Source organism: Poecilia latipinna, unplaced genomic scaffold, assembly GCF_001443285.1.
Source record: "Poecilia latipinna isolate Pla-1442-1.1 unplaced genomic scaffold, P_latipinna-1.0 Scaffold660, whole genome shotgun sequence".
Taxonomy (NCBI): Eukaryota; Metazoa; Chordata; class Actinopteri; order Cyprinodontiformes; family Poeciliidae; genus Poecilia; species Poecilia latipinna.
In genome coordinates this window covers 275,476-294,802 of record NW_015113276.1, presented here as the reverse complement: position 1 = coordinate 294,802, position 19,327 = coordinate 275,476, and the positions used below count along the sequence as shown (strand labels likewise).

The 19,327-nt window shown below is 37.5% G+C and overlaps 3 protein-coding genes across 5 annotated transcripts; 1 reads left to right on the top strand and 2 right to left on the bottom strand.

The window, feature by feature from the left end:
• Window positions 1-609: 609 nt before the first annotated feature.
• Window positions 610-2,587, bottom strand: LOC106954504 (deoxycytidylate deaminase-like). Its single transcript, XM_015044037.1, has 4 exons — window positions 2,323-2,587; window positions 1,564-1,663; window positions 1,209-1,344; window positions 610-908 (listed from the first exon to the last, which is right to left on the bottom strand). The coding sequence occupies exons 1-4, from the start codon at window positions 2,355-2,357 to the stop codon at window positions 622-624; spliced, it is 558 nt and encodes a 185-aa protein (XP_014899523.1). The 5' UTR covers window positions 2,358-2,587; the 3' UTR covers window positions 610-621.
• An 841-nt stretch (window positions 2,588-3,428) lies between these two features.
• cep44 (centrosomal protein 44) lies at window positions 3,429-7,688 on the bottom strand. Of its 2 annotated transcripts, none has more exons than XM_015044032.1 (11): window positions 7,527-7,688; window positions 7,050-7,147; window positions 6,629-6,776; window positions 6,270-6,407; window positions 5,470-5,541; window positions 5,211-5,393; window positions 4,989-5,114; window positions 4,788-4,886; window positions 4,585-4,647; window positions 3,910-3,947; window positions 3,429-3,658 (listed from the first exon to the last, which is right to left on the bottom strand). In XM_015044032.1, the coding sequence occupies exons 2-11, from the start codon at window positions 7,139-7,141 to the stop codon at window positions 3,574-3,576; spliced, it is 1,044 nt and encodes a 347-aa protein (XP_014899518.1). In that variant the 5' UTR covers window positions 7,142-7,147; window positions 7,527-7,688; the 3' UTR covers window positions 3,429-3,573. The 2 variants fall into 2 exon arrangements, with proteins under 2 accessions (XP_014899518.1, XP_014899519.1); XM_015044033.1 differs by having other exon boundaries at window positions 3,910-3,944.
• fbxo8 (F-box protein 8) lies at window positions 6,297-18,837 on the top strand. 2 transcript variants are annotated; one of them, XM_015044035.1, is made up of 8 exons: window positions 6,297-6,369; window positions 10,394-10,496; window positions 10,928-11,011; window positions 12,306-12,450; window positions 12,543-12,669; window positions 12,757-12,875; window positions 13,381-13,577; window positions 16,762-18,837. In XM_015044035.1, exons 2-8 carry the CDS (start codon window positions 10,394-10,396, stop codon window positions 16,947-16,949), a joined length of 963 nt encoding a protein of 320 aa, XP_014899521.1. In that variant the 5' UTR covers window positions 6,297-6,369; the 3' UTR covers window positions 16,950-18,837. The 2 variants fall into 2 exon arrangements, with proteins under 2 accessions (XP_014899521.1, XP_014899520.1); XM_015044034.1 differs by lacking the exon at window positions 6,297-6,369 and adding an exon at window positions 7,906-8,139.
• Window positions 18,838-19,327: the final 490 nt, after the last annotated feature.

Genomic DNA, 19,327 nt, shown 5'->3' with positions numbered 1-19,327 from the left:
ACAGCAGACAGCTGAGGTGCAACTTTGCAGATTTTAGTTGTTGCCCTGCTGAAGAGTTTTTGTTAGTTTATAAGTTCTAAATTTCAAAGAATATTTTCCAAACAGACAAGACAGACTGATACGTGGCCAGATTTCCACAGGAACCAATCAGAGGTTATACAGCAGATATGAAAGAAGCGTTAGTCTGAAAACACTTTAAGGTTTTACAGCAATCAACTAGAGCTGAAATAATTAATCGGATTATTCGATTATTGAAATGATCAACTAATTTATTAATCAATTATTCATAACTGGAGTATGCAGACTTAAAGAAAAAAAATCATTTGCTGAAAACCAACATTTTTGGAGCAGTAATTAAGCCAAAACTGCAGAAAATGTAAGCACATTTTGCTAATTTAAGACAAAAACACCTTTGTCGAAAATATGTTTTACCCCCAGCTCATCAGGGGGCAGATTTACCTTCATTCAGTTCAAATTCACTAAAGGAATGCTGTGTTATTAAATTTTAGGTAATAAGATTTTTCTTATTTAAGAAAGGCACTGAATCATTTGTTGATTTGCATTTTTAATATATTTCCAAGAGTGTATAAATATGAAATACAAAATCTGCAAGGAGTCCATTTATTTTAATAACCAATTATTAAAATAATCGTTAGTTGCAGTCCTACAATCAACAGACACTATGAAGTGAAATTTGCTCTTTAAACAACCCCAAAAGTAAAAACAATAAAAGGCTCTTATAAGGCGTCCTAATAATGAGATTATTTTAGCTGTGTGGTCCCAACAATCACCTGCTTGGATGATGAGTTTAGCACACTCATTGCATGGGAACAAAGCCACATACATTGTGCATCCTTTCACATCAGCGCTGTTCTTGTTCATGATGGCGTTCAGTTCTGCATGGCACACTGTGGGACCAAACAGACCACAGACTCAGCACAATATGAGGCGGGTTACTTTACATCCATTTTAACTATATTACATTACAAACAACAATGAGCAATATACATTAATCCCAATATAGTGAGCATCCACAACTTACTCTTTTTACAATTGCACAATCCAAAATATTTAAGTAAACCTGTAGAATCTCCATGTCAGGTTTTGATGCGTTTTGTTAAAACATGAAAAAAAAGGGACCCTTATTCAAAATTTTTCCAAATTTTGCTCTGAAAAATATTGATCTGCATATGGCGATGTGTTCCTACCATAAGGGTATTTGGTGTTGAGGCGGTCATCAGCAGAACGCGACCAGGGCAACAGGTCGTCATCACAACCATTGGGCATGCCGTTGTAACCAATGCCAACAATCTTATTCTCCTGATTCACTATGCATGCACCCACCTGCAGGAAGACAGAAAGAGGGTCCGAAAACATCAGTTATTTACCACACACACACACACACAAAACCACGTTCAACTTGACACAAATTCTACAGAAAATACTCCATGTTGTCACGAAAAATCGTTAAAATATCTTAATATGTTAAGTAGTTAATAAAAATGCAACTGTCAACCCCTAGCCAAAGTATTTAGTAGCTTTATTCCGTCCATTCACATTCACCTGTGAGCTTGGGTCTTTGCTCCTTTGTGCTGACAGAAAGGCCACAGCCATGAAATACTCTGGCCACTCCAGGTAGTCATCCCTTTTCCGGGTCGCGCCACTGTAGACACACAAAGACAGAATATAGTTTAATGAATTATGGAGAAAAGTTTAAACAACCTTGTCTCTGATTAGCTGAATTTATTGTTTTGACTTCTGAGTAATCGTTGACATAGTAAATGTGGAGGATGAAGACTTAATTTAATAGATTTCATTTGTTACTCTGAAATCAGAATTTACAGGTCAGAAAACTCACATTTAAAGCCTCGTGATTTTGGGATTAAAACCTGGTGATTGTGTTAATCATTGTCAGTTTTTATATACAGCTCGTAATTATTTAAGTTAAACTTTAAAGTTGCGAGATGGATAAGACTGAGTAAAATTTTGCTTGAGGAAAAATACCAAACAAAATTTTTGAGGTGGAGAGGAAAAATCCCTTCGCTCAAAGAGGACGGTAATGCGCATGAGCAAGCAAAAAGTCATATAGGACTGGTATGAAACTTATTTAAATATATCAATTGTTCAAGGTCCATCTTAACGTAACAAACACATTTAACACGACCATACCTCTACTTTTATGTCTAATACATGTGACAGACATGCTGACGTGGACTCTCAGGCTGGAGATCGAGACAAAACGAACCGCATACGATGAAACATTCAAGTTATTATCTGACTCTTCGGACATGTTAGTCATTTGTAATATAAGCGAAGTTTTACCCATTCAACAGGTCCGGCAACTTGTTTTCTTCCATAGTTGCACCGAAAATAGGAAGCAACGTTTGAGCAGCGCAAACAAACACAACAGAACCCTGTTACTCTGAAGGGGGAATAAATTCCCGCGTTTACCGTGGGTTAAAGAGCCCAATGCGTAATCTGACAGGTGAAGCAACAACTTCTGTCCTTTCACTAAAAAAACCTGATTTGTACATGTGACGAAAAATATGGTATTGCAGACCAGACTGACTTCACTGCTGATACTTAAGGAATGGGTCTTGTGTTATTTCATATTTTTTGATTACCTTGTTAGACCTGCTCAGGGGCGTAAAAACGTATCTTATAATTCACGCCCATCTTCTTTATCGCCACCTGTTGGATACAATTTACAAATACAGCGAAATAATTTTAGACCAGTCTTAGCTCTTTGTGCGATGTATAATTTCCCAAAAAGGAAGGAAGTTAAGAAGCAGCAGTTCTAAGTTGTTCAACTGAATAAAATTCTAACAATAATTTTAACAAAACCTAAAGGTTAGTAACAGTTATACCACCATTCAAAATCAGACCTGTAACTTTTGTGTTTTGTGCACACAAGGAATTTAACTTTGGTTCTGCTTTGCTTTTAGTGAATCATCTTCTTAAATTATTAGAAATGCAATGATCAGATACAATACTCCAATCTTTAACTATAGGACAGTCATGCCACAATGGTAGCTTGTGTCTTTGCTGCAAGTTTTCCAGATTCTTTTTGTTCCTACATAAACTAGACTCAGGACAAGATGGCTTCCTGCCCAGTAGTGTGTTGATTTCGCTTTTGCTTGTAAAACATCCCAACTAGGCATGGATTCCTCTAGATCCCCAAAGACTTGTTGTGGTATCTCATAGCAAAAATGTTAGCAGGAAATCCTTTCAGTCCCAGTAGTTGAAACATGGGAGCTGCAAAGTGTATCTATAACAATTTATCATACCAGACCACTTTTATTACTCTGGAGTCCAATTGTGATGGTCATGTGCCCATTGTTGACAGTTTTAGACGTGGGGACAGTTTTTTGTTTTTTTTTGATCGACAATAATACAGGAGAGAATGAATAAACACTACATTGTGGTAAGAAATTACATTCACAACCATTTAATGTCAAAAGGTTATATGGTAGTAAATTTAATGCATTGATAAAAGTGATCATTGGGGATACATTTATATATAATCAATAAACTTAAAGACAGAAAAGTGTCCATTTATTATAACATTAAGAGCTAAGACGTGACTCCGCTGTCAGAATTTAGATGCAGGATGCTGCAGGACTCCTTGTTCTTCAGCAGACTAGAAGTTTCCTTCATCCTAAAAAAAGCACAAAAAAGGTAAAATAAAACACCAGCCTAACAGCCCTAATATTAAAAAATAGGGCTATAAAAGAAAAAAGGTCTGAGTGTTTAAACACAACTGATCTATTAGATAATCCAAAACAGAGAGTAACTTTGGTATGTTAAACTCCTGTACATAACATTAAACAGAAATAAAACATGCTTTTTATTGCTTTAATGTCTAATTGAACAGAATGGGGAACTCAATGGCATCTAATGAACACTTACATGTTAGCAATCCTCTGCAGACTTTCCTTTAGATCCTTCTGGATAAAAAAAGGACAAACAAGAAAAACAGCACCAGGTTTTTTTCTCAAAATAAAGTCAGTGTGTAATTTCTACTAATGATACACACAAAATGCAATGTATATAAAAAAAAGTTATTAGCTGTCTTATAAAAATGTAACAGCTCAAAATGAGAAAAATAAAATCGTGCCAATAGCGCCCCTGGTGGCAATTTGGAAAAATACACATACATCTGCCCTGATGCACGATAAAGATTGCTCTAACATCCATAAAGTTTTGTCTACCGATTTCAGAGAAGGCTATGTATTTTATCTATCCAATTTTTATTAAAATTGGAAATAAAACCAATATTTTTTAAAAGCTTAAAAAAATGTGATACTTTAGAGATGCCTGCCTCATTTCTTATCAGAAACTATTTTCTTGGTTGAATGAAAAAAATATAACTTTAAATCAAAATCTGCCAGGTGTATGGGTAATTTTGGGCTTAACTATATACATGTTATTTATTTCAAGAGGTCCCCTCCTTGGTGTGGGCGCCCGACCTCCAATGAACTAATTGCAAATTGTCTTGCTAAACATACACACCTGTCTGTGTGAAACATGCTGATTCGAGTATGACTGCCTGATGGATACTGAGGAGTAAGAAATTGTTCTCACCTGTGAGGAATCGACAGCTGAAAGGGAGGAGGTGAGTGGCTCTGCTGGCGATGAAGCATTAAGCTACGAAAAGAGGGGGAAAAAAGCATTCATATGCAGTGAAAATACATGGTTTTGGATATTTCTAATCAACCTTACATTTTGTCTCTTTTACAGACAGACTCAACATCAGTGAATTAAATTGTTCCAGTTTGATGTCCAACCTGAGTATCCCTTAGCTCCAGTTTAGCTTCCAGTAACACCACTCTGCTCATCAGGTTTTCCCAACTTTCTTTGGGTACCATAACAACGTCCTCATCATTCTGAAAATGAAAGAGTATCACACGTTTTAACCATTGATGGTGAGGAAATGCTGTTATTAGATTTTAAAGTTAAGATTTCAAAAAGTTGAATATTTTATAAACCTTATTTTCATTTTTGAGCTCAAGTTCCTCAAGTCGTTTTTCCAGAATATTCAACTTGTTGAACGCAGACATAAGAGTGTCGATATTATTCTCCAGGGCCGAGAGTCTTCCCTCTACCTTCGATGACTGAAAGATGGAAAGAAATTAATAAAAAAAAGTGTGCTCAACATTAAATTATTCAATAAATACGAACAAACTAATCTACTTTTTCATTACACTTACATTTAAAAAGCTCTCCTTTGACTCCTCTTCATCTGGAGCTGGGATTTCAGATGAACCAGAGGGGGATATTTCAGAGCGATAAGCAGAGCCTTCATTATCAGCAGAAAAAGTGTCTCTTTTGGCTGGATAAGCGAAATAGAAAGGATTTCTTCTGTGATCTTCCACAAAGGGATTTTTGGACGCCTAAAACAAAATGGAACTTTGTTAAAAATAAAAACATATCAAGTCCTGGTGGAATAAATCTCAGCATTAGACTTACAGCATCTGCATCAGTGAGTGTCAGATGACTTTTCTTTCTGATATTGTGTTTAGTAGGATACCTCACTTTGGGCCAAAAAAAAAAAAAAAAAAAACACTGTTCAAATAATAATACGGAACTGTCTGTATAGTTTCCATACATTTATTTCCTCACGGTTAAAATTATTGGAAGCACTAGGTGTATATTTTTGTTGAGCAGCTGACTAATGTAGCATTTTAACTTTATATCATTTCATCTGTGTCTTTCTTCTAAATGCTACATAGTAGCTGCATTTCAGTTCCAAATGTGTCTGTCAATATTATCCTAATGTCAAAAACAATTGCAGTGTTTCCACTGAAAAAGAAATAAAATCCCAGGTTAATAAGTTTGTTCACTTTAAGTCATTAAAAACAGGCTGTGCTATCATCCTCCAACTACTTCCAGTCATCTTTTTTTCCAATCGCAATTCTTCAAAATAAACCAATTCGGATACAGCCAAAAAAAAAGAAGAAAAAAATCATCCTACCGCAAAAACTTAAGAGTTTTTTTTAATTGCCACATTTAGCAATTTTATTTACAAAATGTCAAATTTTGCAATTACTTGATCAACAAAAACACAGCTAGTTCTGCTGATCTTAATTACATATTATGACCCAGTGCACAAATGTTGATTTTTTTTGTTTTTGTGAAAAACTGTCATGTCTGTACTGAATCAGTTTAATCTGAGTTACTGTAAAATTTTAAGTTGTTATTAAATGACTGGATTTAAATCTGTCCCCAAGTGATCAGTTTCTCATTTGTTCCTTCTAAATGTGTGTTACCTTGTGGAGCTGCTTGTGTCTCTGCAGAACCAGATTAATGATGTCACAGATGAAAGAGATTTTCCTCTGAGAAAACCCCCACTGGAGGAACTGCTCCTTGGTCAGTATGGGCTTATAGTGGAAGATATCTCTAAGAACCTGGAGGCAAAGCATGCAAACAAGTGTTTGACTCTATAAATTTGTAGAACTAAATAAAATGACACTATAAATTTGTGTCAAACTTTTATCAAGACAAAAAATATCTGAGGCAAAAACTGTCCAATGCAGGCAGAAGCTTGTGTTTGCTTTAGTCAGCAGATCTTAATCTGATGGTTATGTAACAGCTTTCTCTTTCTGCTCCCTACATGGGTCCGTGTTACCTTATAAAGCGTGTCAGTGAATCTGAGGTCGGTTTTGCCAGACAGTTCCAGTCCAGCTGCCACGAGCTGCTCAGCAAAAGGTGGAGAGAACGTGGTGAGGGTGAAGCTCACTATGGGCAGAAAAGAGGAGGGGTCTCCTTTGGAAAGCCTGATGCAGAAACAAACACCATCAACACAAGGACAAATGTAACTGTTATGTCAGCTGATTAGATTTACTCATTGACTTAATGCACTGTAGAAAACTCAATGTTTGATGTTTTGGCATGATTTTGACAATAACAAAAACTGTAATTGCAAAAATTATCCTTAAAATTTTTTTTTTCCAGGCATAATGATTTTGAGCAAGAACACTCAGGTTTCAATGAAAAAATATTGCATGGCTTACAATAATTTTTGTAATGGGAAACTTGGGTAGGCTTACCCACTGTAATCAACATCTGATGGGTACTTAATCACTCGCAGCAGTGCTTCCAATTTCCTGAGGCAACTCTGAACATTTCCTGCAGAAAGCATTGTAGCCTACGGGAAACAGACAAAGTTTTTTCATGTATAACACAGCAGGCACTATATATGCTCTAAGTGCAGCAGTTAGCTACAACTTTTAGTGTTTTGGGAAATATTTATGACTGACAACGTTAGACAACACCAGCATATCCTATTTAAGAGTCTTAAAATTGCCCCTTTTCGGCGTTAACAAATCAAATTAAGGTTCCACCAAGCACAAATAACTATTTTTTAGAATGTAATGAGTTTACATCGGGAGCTAAAGCAGATGAAATGTGTGCAGTGTCAAATCCAGATGAACAGGCTTTGAACAATTATTGAACTAACTGATCAATCTTGGCCGTCGTCAATAAAAGAAAAAAAAGATTTTGCATAGAAATTAATAACCACTTACCGTATCCCGAACTGTAACGGACAATAATTAACAAGTTAGCTGGTGCGCTTAGTAAAATGTCGACTTTACTAGCTAGTACAAATTTCTGCCTCTTGCACTTTTGTTTCTGCCGGGTGTTCAACGGCACGACGCGGGATTGGCTGCTCCACGCTTACGTACACCCTACGCAAATCGACGTTTTGATACCGATGACGCAGCTTTCACGGACTTGCTTTCTGAGTTTTTTTAAAACTCATATAGAACAAATTATTTATGCCCGGTTGTAGTGTTGATACCCCCTCTTTATATTGTGCTTTTAACCAGAAAAATAAGAGACATTATTTATTTCGAACATTGCGGATAACGTTGCTTCTGTGATGACAGCGGACGAAGGGGCGGGGCAGCAGTGACAGTATGAGGAGGAAGAGGAGGAGGAGGCTGAAAACAGATGATAGCTTTGTGATAATAGCAAAGAACCCCGCTAAGCAAGGAGGTTTCTGATTCAGAGCGGATTATCTGTGTGTGGTGGGATTTGTTCGGGAGATGACTACGGGCTACATTTGAGTGCATGAAATCAGCATTTTCACTTGTCCTAGTGTGCAGGTCAGGTTGTCAAAGGAATCCCTAAACTCAGGTAGGTAACAGGAGTTTTTTTACGAGGTTGTCTCAAAATAATAAAGTAAGGCAACAGTAATTTAGTATAACAAACAACACACGAGTCCGGTAACAATCTACTGCTGAAAAAAGTAGAAATTATGGCTCTCTGTTGTCAAGTTAAACTAGCTTTGCAAGCTAGCATGGGGATTTCTGTTAGCTTTTGAGGGAAAGCGAAACCTACCTATCAGATTCCTGTTTAACAACTGCTGTCACATATTTGGCCAATGACAGTGAAGGGAAGGCGGGGCTACAGGTCATACGAACTTGCTTGCTGAAAGTTCCACCGTTGATGTTTACAACAGTCCAGCGGATTTGTTTATGCAACACAGCTGATACCGAGAAGGAAAACGGGACAGGGCAGCGTGTTAAGAAAGCTGCCATCTCATCGTCGTTTGCTGCCACACTTAAATAGATCGCGTTGTCAACGAATATTATTCATTAAGTGCCGAATACAGGAAAATAAAAAGCAGGACTACTCTCTCCTTTGTTGACATAATTAAGGAATTAATTCTAAATTGAAGGGGTTGACAACCAACTCTGCCGATGTCGCAAACGAAACCCGCAAAATTTATTCATATTAATAAAATATTAGTACGTGGTTGTAAAGTAAAAACGTCTACGTGTTCTGAGGCTGCTTTTTGTCGCTGTGCTGCTTTCTTCACGAGTGACCCAAATACTGTCAAACTTGTTTAACCAGTGAACAATCATGAGGAGTATTCTTACTCAAATATGACCCAAAGCTATGGCAGTGCCTCATGATAATTTGTGGCTTGAACATTTTTTAGAGTGTTTCAACACAGTATACAGGTTAGCCCAATTTTATTTATTTGTTTAATTTCCCTTTGGAGCTAGTTTTTCTTTTTCTTTTTTCTCAATTCCTCTTACTCCTTGCAAAATTAGATGTTGATCATGTTTCTTCTGTTTGTACGTAATATCTTTAATGGAGGGCAGAAGCCGACTGAGAATATTTGGAGTGAACCAAGAGACTCGTGAAAAAGCCTGTGAACAAAAATGAAAAATATCTGATTACTGTAACGACAATAAAGGATTTGACTGATTAATGATGAGATTATACATGCATTTGGACATGCCATTAAAAATGACACCGCTTTTTAAAACAGTTTTAAATCTGGTGGCAGTATAAATAAAGTCAGCTTAACTGTGTAGTACATCTGGTATACTAAACCGCAATTTAATAGTTAGGGAGATGTTTAGAGTAAAATTTTACCAGTGTTGATTTTTCTTCATAACATTTTATAGCAAATGTTCCCATGCTTCGTAAACTAAGCACTTTGCTTTAAGTTTGAACGTAATAATATAATTGCTTAATGTAATATGAACTACTTTTTAAACCTTTTCACATGTTATTAATTGGGTTAAGATCTGATAATTGTTCCAAAATTTAAAATCATGGTCTTTGAGCAGTTTTGATAGTGCTTTTGCCACATGGAACAAACTCCTGCATGCTTGGAAATACATAGATTATTATCAGATATTGAATAAATTGTTGAAAGAAGTTGGTCTTGATGGTTTTAATCTGACTTTTCACTGACGAGACAAGGGTGCTAGTCACTTTCTGAAATCCTTTTCCAGATGTCTCAAACAAAGGAAGGATGATTCTTTAGAGAAAGGAACTGTGTAACCCTCTTCTACTGTCTGTCCCATAGAATCTCCATCTTTGTTCATGAAGCCTCACAGTTTGAAGACCCTGATAATGTGCAGAGCTGTAACGGTCAATACTCTTTGCAGCAATTTTTATCTCATGAAGTTATTTTGACGTAAATCAAAGCATTGCTGCATGCTTTTATTTTGAGGTAACTGATGCTGAAATATCAAGACACGTCTGTCCCTCTTTTGCAGTTTTTAGCTTGATAGATTGATTTTAGCTGGACTCGGTGGCATGTGCTGATGATATGGCACTTGCCTTATCTAAATGTAGCTAATCTGAACTTTCTGGTGAATATACATATTAACACTTTGCACAATAAAAAAAACAACTGAACTATCATAACAAAATCTGAAGGAAGATCCAATAAAATGTAACATAAGTCCAGTTTATCTAAACGCTCTGATAATTTACAATGCTGGTGATGTGTGGTAAACTACTGCAGAGGGACAAAGAAGAAGGCAGTAATGTTCAGTTTTTTCATTAGTTACCACCAGTTGTCTGGAGTGATCCCCTCGGTTACGTTTGTTTTGTTTACCTTAACGTGTATCTGTGCTGTTTGCAGATGGGTCAGGCACTGTGGAGGCTTTCTCCCAGACAACAGCAGCAGCTTCAGGAAGAGCTGGCCGACCAACTGACTGAGAGCGGAGGAGGCAGACGAGACCAAGGTATTTCTACCATTTTCCTTATACCACAGGTATTTAACGTACAACCTGTGGGGAAAATATTCATATAAAGACACAATGTATTCGAAACAAAACAGATGAAATTGAATCAAAACCATTTAATTTCTTACGGCAGAGCTCTGATTTTGTTTGAAACCGTTCAGTTGAAGAAAGCCAATGGAGAACAATCAATCTTTGTCTTCTATCTTGGCCTCAGTTGTTTAGTGAGATTGAATTGGACTGTTTGCTGCTCTTGTCGCTGCTTGTGCACAGTTTGGTCACTTGCAGACAAATGAACAATCTCTTCAACTTTCCATGTGAGTTTAAAGTTTAACCAGATAGAATTAAACTAATAGCTATAGAGTTTGGGTAAAAAAGGCCGTTTAGTATTTAGATTTGGCATTTCATTATTTATCTATTCATTTCCTTTTTAGGGAGAGATGGAGGTGGTTCCCAGAGAAGAGCACCACAGTACTGTTACAGCCCTGACATCTATCATCTGCTGAAGACACGCAGAGGTATGAATAAATGTCAAGTAGAAAGCTCTACCTACTCTGAGTCTCTCTTAAACACTCTACTAAATAATGTTTAAACCTTTTGTTTGTAATGTCAGACTCGATCATGTATTCTAATAAAATAAAAAAATCAACTCATTGGGAAGTTTTCACTGTCATACAGCGAACTCGCAGTTCTTTAGTGTTTTTTGTTTGATCTTGTTTGAAAAGGAATTAAACAAGGGATGGGTAGAGGGAAAATATTATGGAGACTTCCAAAAAGGGAACATGTCAAAGAATCCAGCCACAATAAGCCTGTGATGTGGGTTTGTAGCACTAAAGCTCAAAATGAGCAATTACTGATGCTAAGAACGTTAAACAGTCATAGGATGTCATTTTTATGTCTTTTGGATTAATAAAACATAACGAAAGCATGACTATGTTAAATGTGGAAAATAAAGAAAAAGACTTTAAAGTTTAACATATCATCACATCCTGCTCACATTCCCAGTCCTGACCAATCAGATTAATCCTGATTAGATCATCAAATAATTGTGACATGGAGTTATACTCATTTTCATTTTGGGCCACATTAAGATCAAACATGTGTTTAAACAAACCACTGAAGTTTGAACAAAAAGCTGTCTTTGGATGCGATGAGAACTTGAAAATAAATATGAAACATATTTCCACTTTGATTTAATTTGATATTTTACAGATACAATTGCTGATCTGATTGATAAAATAATATTTAAGCACACATCTGTAATCTTGAAGGTTCTGTTTCTACAGTCTAGAGAGCCAGAACATTTTCTTTTGGGCCGGCCTTTCACTAGTGTTTTTTGGCACAGTGGCCACTAGGGGGAGTGCTAACATTGTTTCTCGCTGGTACAGGCATCCCTTCACTGGAGCTGGGATTAATAAAGAAGCAAACACTAATGAGATGATTCTGTTTGCGTTCCTCCTTCTTTTGACAAAATCACATATATACACAGAGCAATAAAAAGAATCCATACAGTTATCCTGCTGCTCCACAGTGAAACAAACGGCTCTTAAAAACCCCATCAAACCCTCCTAAGTGTTTGTTCCAAGCCCACATTTCCCCAAAGGGCTCTCTGCTGTTTAAAAATCTATTACAGAGAAAAGCTTCTGCATTTATAGGTATTATAAGAGCAGCCGTGTTCAGCATATTGAAATAAAACCCAGGTAATACGGTAGTTTGAATTTTCCACACACTGGCAGCAGGGAAAAGTTTCCTAGATCTAAACACATGTTTTCTATTTTCCCCTCTGTTTTCTGGGGTGGGGGGGGGTTGTAGGTAAAGAGCAGCATGGGTTTATAGATCTGGAGATGCTTCCACCTGAACTAGGCATCACCATCCTCTCCTACCTGAATGCTACTGATCTGTGCCTGGCTGGCTGCTTCTGGCAAGTCCTGGGACATGATGAATTTCTGTGGCAGGGGTACGCCGCTTCTCTTTCTTTTCTACTTAATTAAAATACTTTGTAACATTGTAGTTCGTATTTTCTAAATCTGCTGTTTAATATCCCATCAGGCTGTGCAAGTCCACATGGGGACACTGCTCTATCTACAATAAGAGACTACCTGCTGGCTTCTCATACCGAAGACTCTACCTTCAACTAGACGAGGGCAGCTTGACGTTCAATGCCAACCCACAGGAGGTCAGTCATACACACCTCAGGTTGAGCATATGCTGTGCCTTCAGCTACCTGTATTTTCTTCATTTTGTCCTCTTTGTGTTCATGTAGGGCATCAGCTACTTCATGTCTAAAGGAATACTAGTGGATCATCCCAAAGAACTGGCCAAGTTCATTTTCTACACCAGACGGCTCAATTGGAAGATGCTGCGGATTTACCTGGATGAGAGGTTGGCGCACGCACACATGCACACACACACACACACACACACACACACACACACACACACACACACACACACACACACACACACACACACACACACACATGCACAAAAAAAACACATATTCTGTATGTTCACATAATTCAGGTTCATTGGCAAAAATTCTGCATAAGCTCCTATAAGATTCTCACAGTAACATCAAGTTGAGTATAAATACCATACTTTTACAGTATTTACACAAGAAAATTAAGACTAAATGTTCAAAGTCTAATTGTTTGTATGTAAACTAATTATTACAGCTACAGTGATGTAGTTGATTTGTTAGACTTTGATACATAGACAAAACCAGAAATATTAAATAAACAGTTGCTAAATTTAGTGGCACTTCTTCACTCTGTTGGAAAAATCTTTTTGTACAACTCATGTGACACGACTGTCAGAAAGCATTAGTCAGTATTTGTCAGTATTAATATTAGTCAATTTTCACGGGAATATTCCTCTGTCTGTGCAGGCGGGATGTCTTGGACGAGTTGGTGACCCTTCATAACTTCAGCAACCAGTTCCTCCCTAATGCGCTGAGGGATTTTTTCCGGCACATCCACGCGCCCGAGGAGAGAGGAGAGTATCTGGAAACGCTCATCACCAAGTTCAGCCACAGGTTTTGCGCCTGTAACCCCGGCCTCGTCCGTGACCTTGGCCTTAGCCCTGGTAGGAACATGCACACATTTGTGCTACACTAATTATGTTTAGGAAATGCTTCTTTTTTTTTGTTTTTTTGTTAAATTGTTGGAAATCTAAATATATGTCTAACTGTTATTATTAAACAACAGCTTCCTAAAGCTTTAACCAGCTTTTCATATATTTAGTTACAAACCAACTGCAGCAGGAGCAGTAAGAGTAAAGACAGGAGCTTTTTTTCTGTCAACAATAACGGTGGATCTGTTTCCTTTTGGAAGCTGTGGCCTCAGCAGCGTCAGATATCAGTTTACAAACAAAACTCTTCAATGCTGTCATGACTGCAGCACTTCGATAGAGTATTTACACCACTGAGATTTGTTGCGTTTTATTATATTGCAACCACAAACATCAATGTATTTTATTTTATTGGGCTTGTATGTGATGGACCAACACAAAGGACTCCATAAAACGATGTTCATTTGAACTGAGGTCCTCTCAGTCGATACTTTTGTAGAAATGTTGTTTGCTTCAAATAAAACTGCAGGCCTTACAAAGACTTGCAGCTTTAGTGGAAGCAAACAGCACTTCTACAAAGTGCTACAAAATTCTACAAACATGGGCTTTTCTAGTCATACGAACCACTGAAAGCCCCAGAGCCACATTCAGCTGCAGTCAAGCTTAAAGGCGGCGACGGTATTATGTATACTCCAGTTACTTGATTGTGCCACTTTATAACGCAATCAAGTAAATTTCAGTCGTTTTAAAAATGTTGTATACATCAAATTTGGCTTTTACTTCTGACAGACACTTCAGTAGAGAAATTAGACGTTCCTCATGTGATTTTGTGTTTTATCCACAATATTTCCTGCATCAGTAATGTAGTATAAAGTTTGTGTTTCTTCCATTGCACAACCATGTATGTAGTTTTTCTTCATTTTCACCTGAGGGTGGACTTTGTTCCCAGAAATCTTTGCTTTCATTTGGAAAATGGATCTCTGTCCTTCATGATAAATTTAAAATATTCCATTTTCAGTGATGGGGTATAAAGATTAAAGAAGAAATAGTCTGACTTGTACACTTTGGGACAGACTAACTACCATTGCCTTCAATGTTTCTGCACAGACTGCCCAGTCTGAAAATGAGGGTTTACCTTCAAGTAATCCCTGGCTTCAGTCTAGTCAATGAGCCATGACTCGACCCACTTTACTAAAGCCATCGGACCATAGAGAACCCAATCCCTCATTTGGTTCTCCTTAACTCTTTGGACGTACTTGTATGAGTAATCGAGACAGCAGGATCAAGCTAGGCTAGGAACGAATGAAAAGAGGGCCAGTCGGCATTTTTGTTATTTAATTGCACATAAAGACGAGCATTGGTTTGCTGCCCTGGTAAAGATGTGCGAAAAGCCTTGAAATAAAAATAATCTTTTTATTTTAGTACCGACTTGCACAAAAAATAAAAATCTAAAACAATTTAGGATTCAGGTACATTTATGTAGTGCGGGAAGAATTTTGAGTCAAACACAGACAGTCATTGAAGCTTTTTTTAATTTACGCTTTTCCTTTCCAAGTTGACCAGAGTTTCTTGGAATGATCATTAAGCCATTACGTTCTGTTCCCCCGGGGCATAAATGTGATGTGACACAGAGACACGTTCTTTCTAGGTTGGACAGGAACCTTCTTCTTCTGGCCACCACACGCTGTGAGCAGGAGGACAGGAGTTTATAAAACCACCTGAACTTAGTGTTGGAGAACGGTGGCAAAGAGGAGCTTCTTGGAGTCTCCAAGTCTAAAAAATTATTTTAGATTCTATCTAACCTGTTATTTGAGAGCGATGGTACAAAACAGAAAACCTTTTCTTTCCTATTATCGCTGATATAAGCATGTAAAGTTGGTTAAACTGTGCTGGAAGCTGAATGTTTGGGTGAGATTAAGCTTTCCTGTAAAACTCCAGGTGAGTTTGGTCTGTGTGTGGAAAAGCAGTTAATGCCCACTATTAAGCATAGTGGATGATCTGTGGTTCTGTGGGCCTGTTTCTCATCTAGAGGTTCTTGGAAAGCTGTCAGACTGACTGACCTCATCAGCTCTTAAAAACAGGCGGACATTTAAAATGTCGGCTCTGCCAGAAAACTGAAAAAGAGTCTTCACTACTATCTAGACGGGTTGTGTAGAGAGGAATCATCAAATACCACTCTCTCATGTGATTAATTAATAAGTCAATTAACTGCATGATGCATTAAAACAATATCAATAATTTTCACTGGATGATTGTTTTTTACTTTCCTCTCTTTCTGTTGAGGACGGGATGACAAAAGGCTTCAGTCTGGTGATTTGGTCTCAACTAGCCCGGTTTTTTGTTACCAGATTTCAGCATCAATTTTAGTTGTTGTTTGAATTGTTTTCTTTATTTATTTTGAATATTTACCACATCTTCCAAATTCAGTAATAAATGTTTGTTAGAAATTAAACTTTGAGATTTTGTACTAGCATTATTATGCCATTGCCACGATGTTACTGAAAATGGTTTCAAAATAACAATATTATCACTCGTATCGATAACTTCTGGGACAATTTATCTTTCAGAAAAATTTGTTATTTCTACATTTATCAATAGTCGCGTTTCCATTACAAATGTGTGCAAACTTTGTTGGTATTCTGCTAAGATAAAAATAAAAACAATTTTGCTATTGTGGTGTTTCCATTAAATAAGGAACACAATAAGTTTGTTCATGTGATAAGTCATTAAAAAACATTATCCTGCTACCATTCCTGTCATCTTCTTCGTCGTTTCCGCCAGTAGTAACATCCAGTTGTGGATCATTATTTCGATGCAGCTGGAAAACCACTTCACCCTCTCAAAAAAACTTTTTTAGTGAAAAATCAGAGTTTTTTTTAATTGCCGTGTTTCCATTCAAGGAATTTATTTTCATAATTCCACTTTGCCCAATTTTAATGTCAATGGAAACTTGGCTACAACAGTTAAACTAAAGCTCAGAAGCTTTTTACACATATTTACTAAATGGTTTTCCCATTTCTCTGCGAGACATATTTAATATTGTTGCCATTTCTTGATTTTATTATTTCTTGCTTTGTGTCTTTGCACTGACATCCCTGCGAGTGCTGCACAAAGACTCCCTGTGTGCCCAGACAGTGCCTGCGTGTACAACAAGCTTCTTTATTCTTGGTGATGATCGCTGTCTGTTTGCTCCCTGCAGATGCTGTGTACGTGCTGTGCTACAGTCTGATCCTGCTGTCCATCGACCTCACCAGCCCGCACGTGAAAAACAAAATGTCAAAGCGGGAGTTCATCAGGAACACTCGGCGAGCTGCTCACAACGTCTCCGAGGACTTCGTCGGCCATCTGTATGATAACATATACCTGATTGGACACGTGGCCGCGTAGCTTTACCTGCAGCACCGAGGGACGGCGACTGGGCCGCGGGTTTCATTACAATAATGAAACACCGAGGAAATTAATTTGAGCAGATTCCAATTCCTGGACGGAATACAGCATCCTATTGCTCCTGCGTTTTAATAGAACGGCCGTCATGCCAGCCCGCTGGAAGAGAAGACAGACTTTGCTACCAAATATCAGTAGTTTGTAGTTCTTAATCAAAGGTGTAAGTGAAGCTTGTGGAGTTTGCCTGAAAACACAAACTCTAAACTTGGGATTTTACAGAAGCTCTGATTTTTGCACTGAAACACGAGGATTGGAGGAGGAAGAATGAAGATGAGACAAAGCACTGCCCTCCGTCCCCTCCAGCTGCCGGGACGCGGTCTGCTGGTGTCCCAGCCACTGCAACCGGCTCCGCGCTCCTCAGCTTGGCCTTACGTTATCGTCGATGAAACCGAAGTTTAAAACATCTCTCTCTAACACTGCTCATGTGGCGACAATGAAACCACGAGGGATGCAAGCCGAACTTGACACGTTGTGAAGTTGTGAATTAAAACATCTGTTTGGTTCAGTTGAAAGTTAGATGAAGGTAAACCGCTCAGCTTCATGTAACATTTTCCTGAATATCTGACATTTTAAACGGGTTTGCTATGGAAACACGCTCAGCTAACAATTCAAAGCTGTGCACTTCACCTTCACACGTAAGCTTTGGCAATGCCTCCCTGTAAGATGCAAAATGAGAAGATCCTATTAGAAGGAACATTACCTGCTGCCAAGAGTTTAACACACATTCAAGATTAGATATAGTCTGGCAACTTTTTCCAAGCTGCTCTGCTGGAAGTACTAATGTAGTAAATTTGACTGCATTTAGTTAAAGTGACTACCAGATTGAATGGAATGAAATTACATCAGGATTTATCTGACTAAATCTTCTCATAGGGCCTTCAGGTCGTCTGCTATCAAAATAAGCTGAGCTGAACAAAAACACTACATTTAGCGACATCAGCATAAGTGATAACAGCGCTTATTACATTTATAGCAGCAGACAGGTGAGAGGTTTGTCTGTCCTGCTGACTTAAGTTCCTGAACCAAACACTGTTCTGTTTGCTTTTAAAGAATCCACGTCTTCTGATCAAGACGAGAATAACTAAGACCACCTTGTGAATTCTGCTAGTTTTTTAGTCTGCAGTGGCACAATGTGAATTTACGACACCCATCATTTTAAATACCAAAAGAACTGCAACGTTTCAGTCTTCTTTGGCCATGCAGGAGAAGAGTTTCACAATTTAGGGATTGAACCGTTAATGTTAAAAGTGTTGAGATCACATTGATTGTTCCAGTGTGGATGGTCGACCCTCCATCCGACACCAGGCTCACTGGATAAACTCCTTTCTTCTGAGTTGGATCCACGTTGTTTTTGCATCTGCGTGTGTTTGTCCCATTTACAACAAATGTAGATGGTTGTCATTCTGTTGTTTTAGCTGTCCCTGCCACAACGTCCTGATCCCTGCTTGACAATTTGATTTATTTTTTTATTTCCAACACTACAACTTCAGCTGAAAGTCTGATCAAAGTAAATCGCCCCTGCTGAAGTTCCAACAAAGCGTTAGTTTTTGCTGATGACATGGGGAAAAGAAGAAGACAGTTTTATTTATTTATATCAATAATAATGTATTCATGCTAATATATGGACCATTTGAAGTGGTGGATTACATTTGTCCATGTTTGGGTTGTTTTTAATGGATTTTGGAAAGTGTGAAAGCCTGCTGGACTGCGTTTGTTGGGTCGCTGGATGAGATGAGGCGCCTGAACGACGGATCAGTAAAGTGAGATGGAAAGAGTCTGTAAAGGCTGGACTGGGGAAATGTACCTAAACTAAATAAAATGAAACTTTGAAGATTTTGTTCTTTTATTTAAGTCTGTGAAATATCAACATTTTAAAGGAAACTGATTTACACCCTCACAGGTTTAGTTCTATACGTGTGTGTGTGTGTATATATTTTATTTTTTTAATTTTTTTTCTCACTGTCTGAAATTAAATCAGACTAAACTTCTCTTGTTTCTGCTCCTTTTGAATTACCAAATTTATTTTATTTGGTAAATGCCACAATTACAACAGAGTGTTAGAGGCCCTCCGAACAATAAACAATAAATCAAATCTGAGAATAAAGTCATAATATTACATGATTCTCAAAATACTATTAATTTATTCAACATTTATTCAACATTATTCTCATAATACTACAACTATTGCTGAAATATTATAACTATTCTCAATTTATTTCAACTTTATTCTAGTACAACTTTATTGTAATATTCTGACTTTATTCCTGTGATTTTATTTATTTTTTATTAGTATGACCATAATACTAATTGTATGCTGTAAA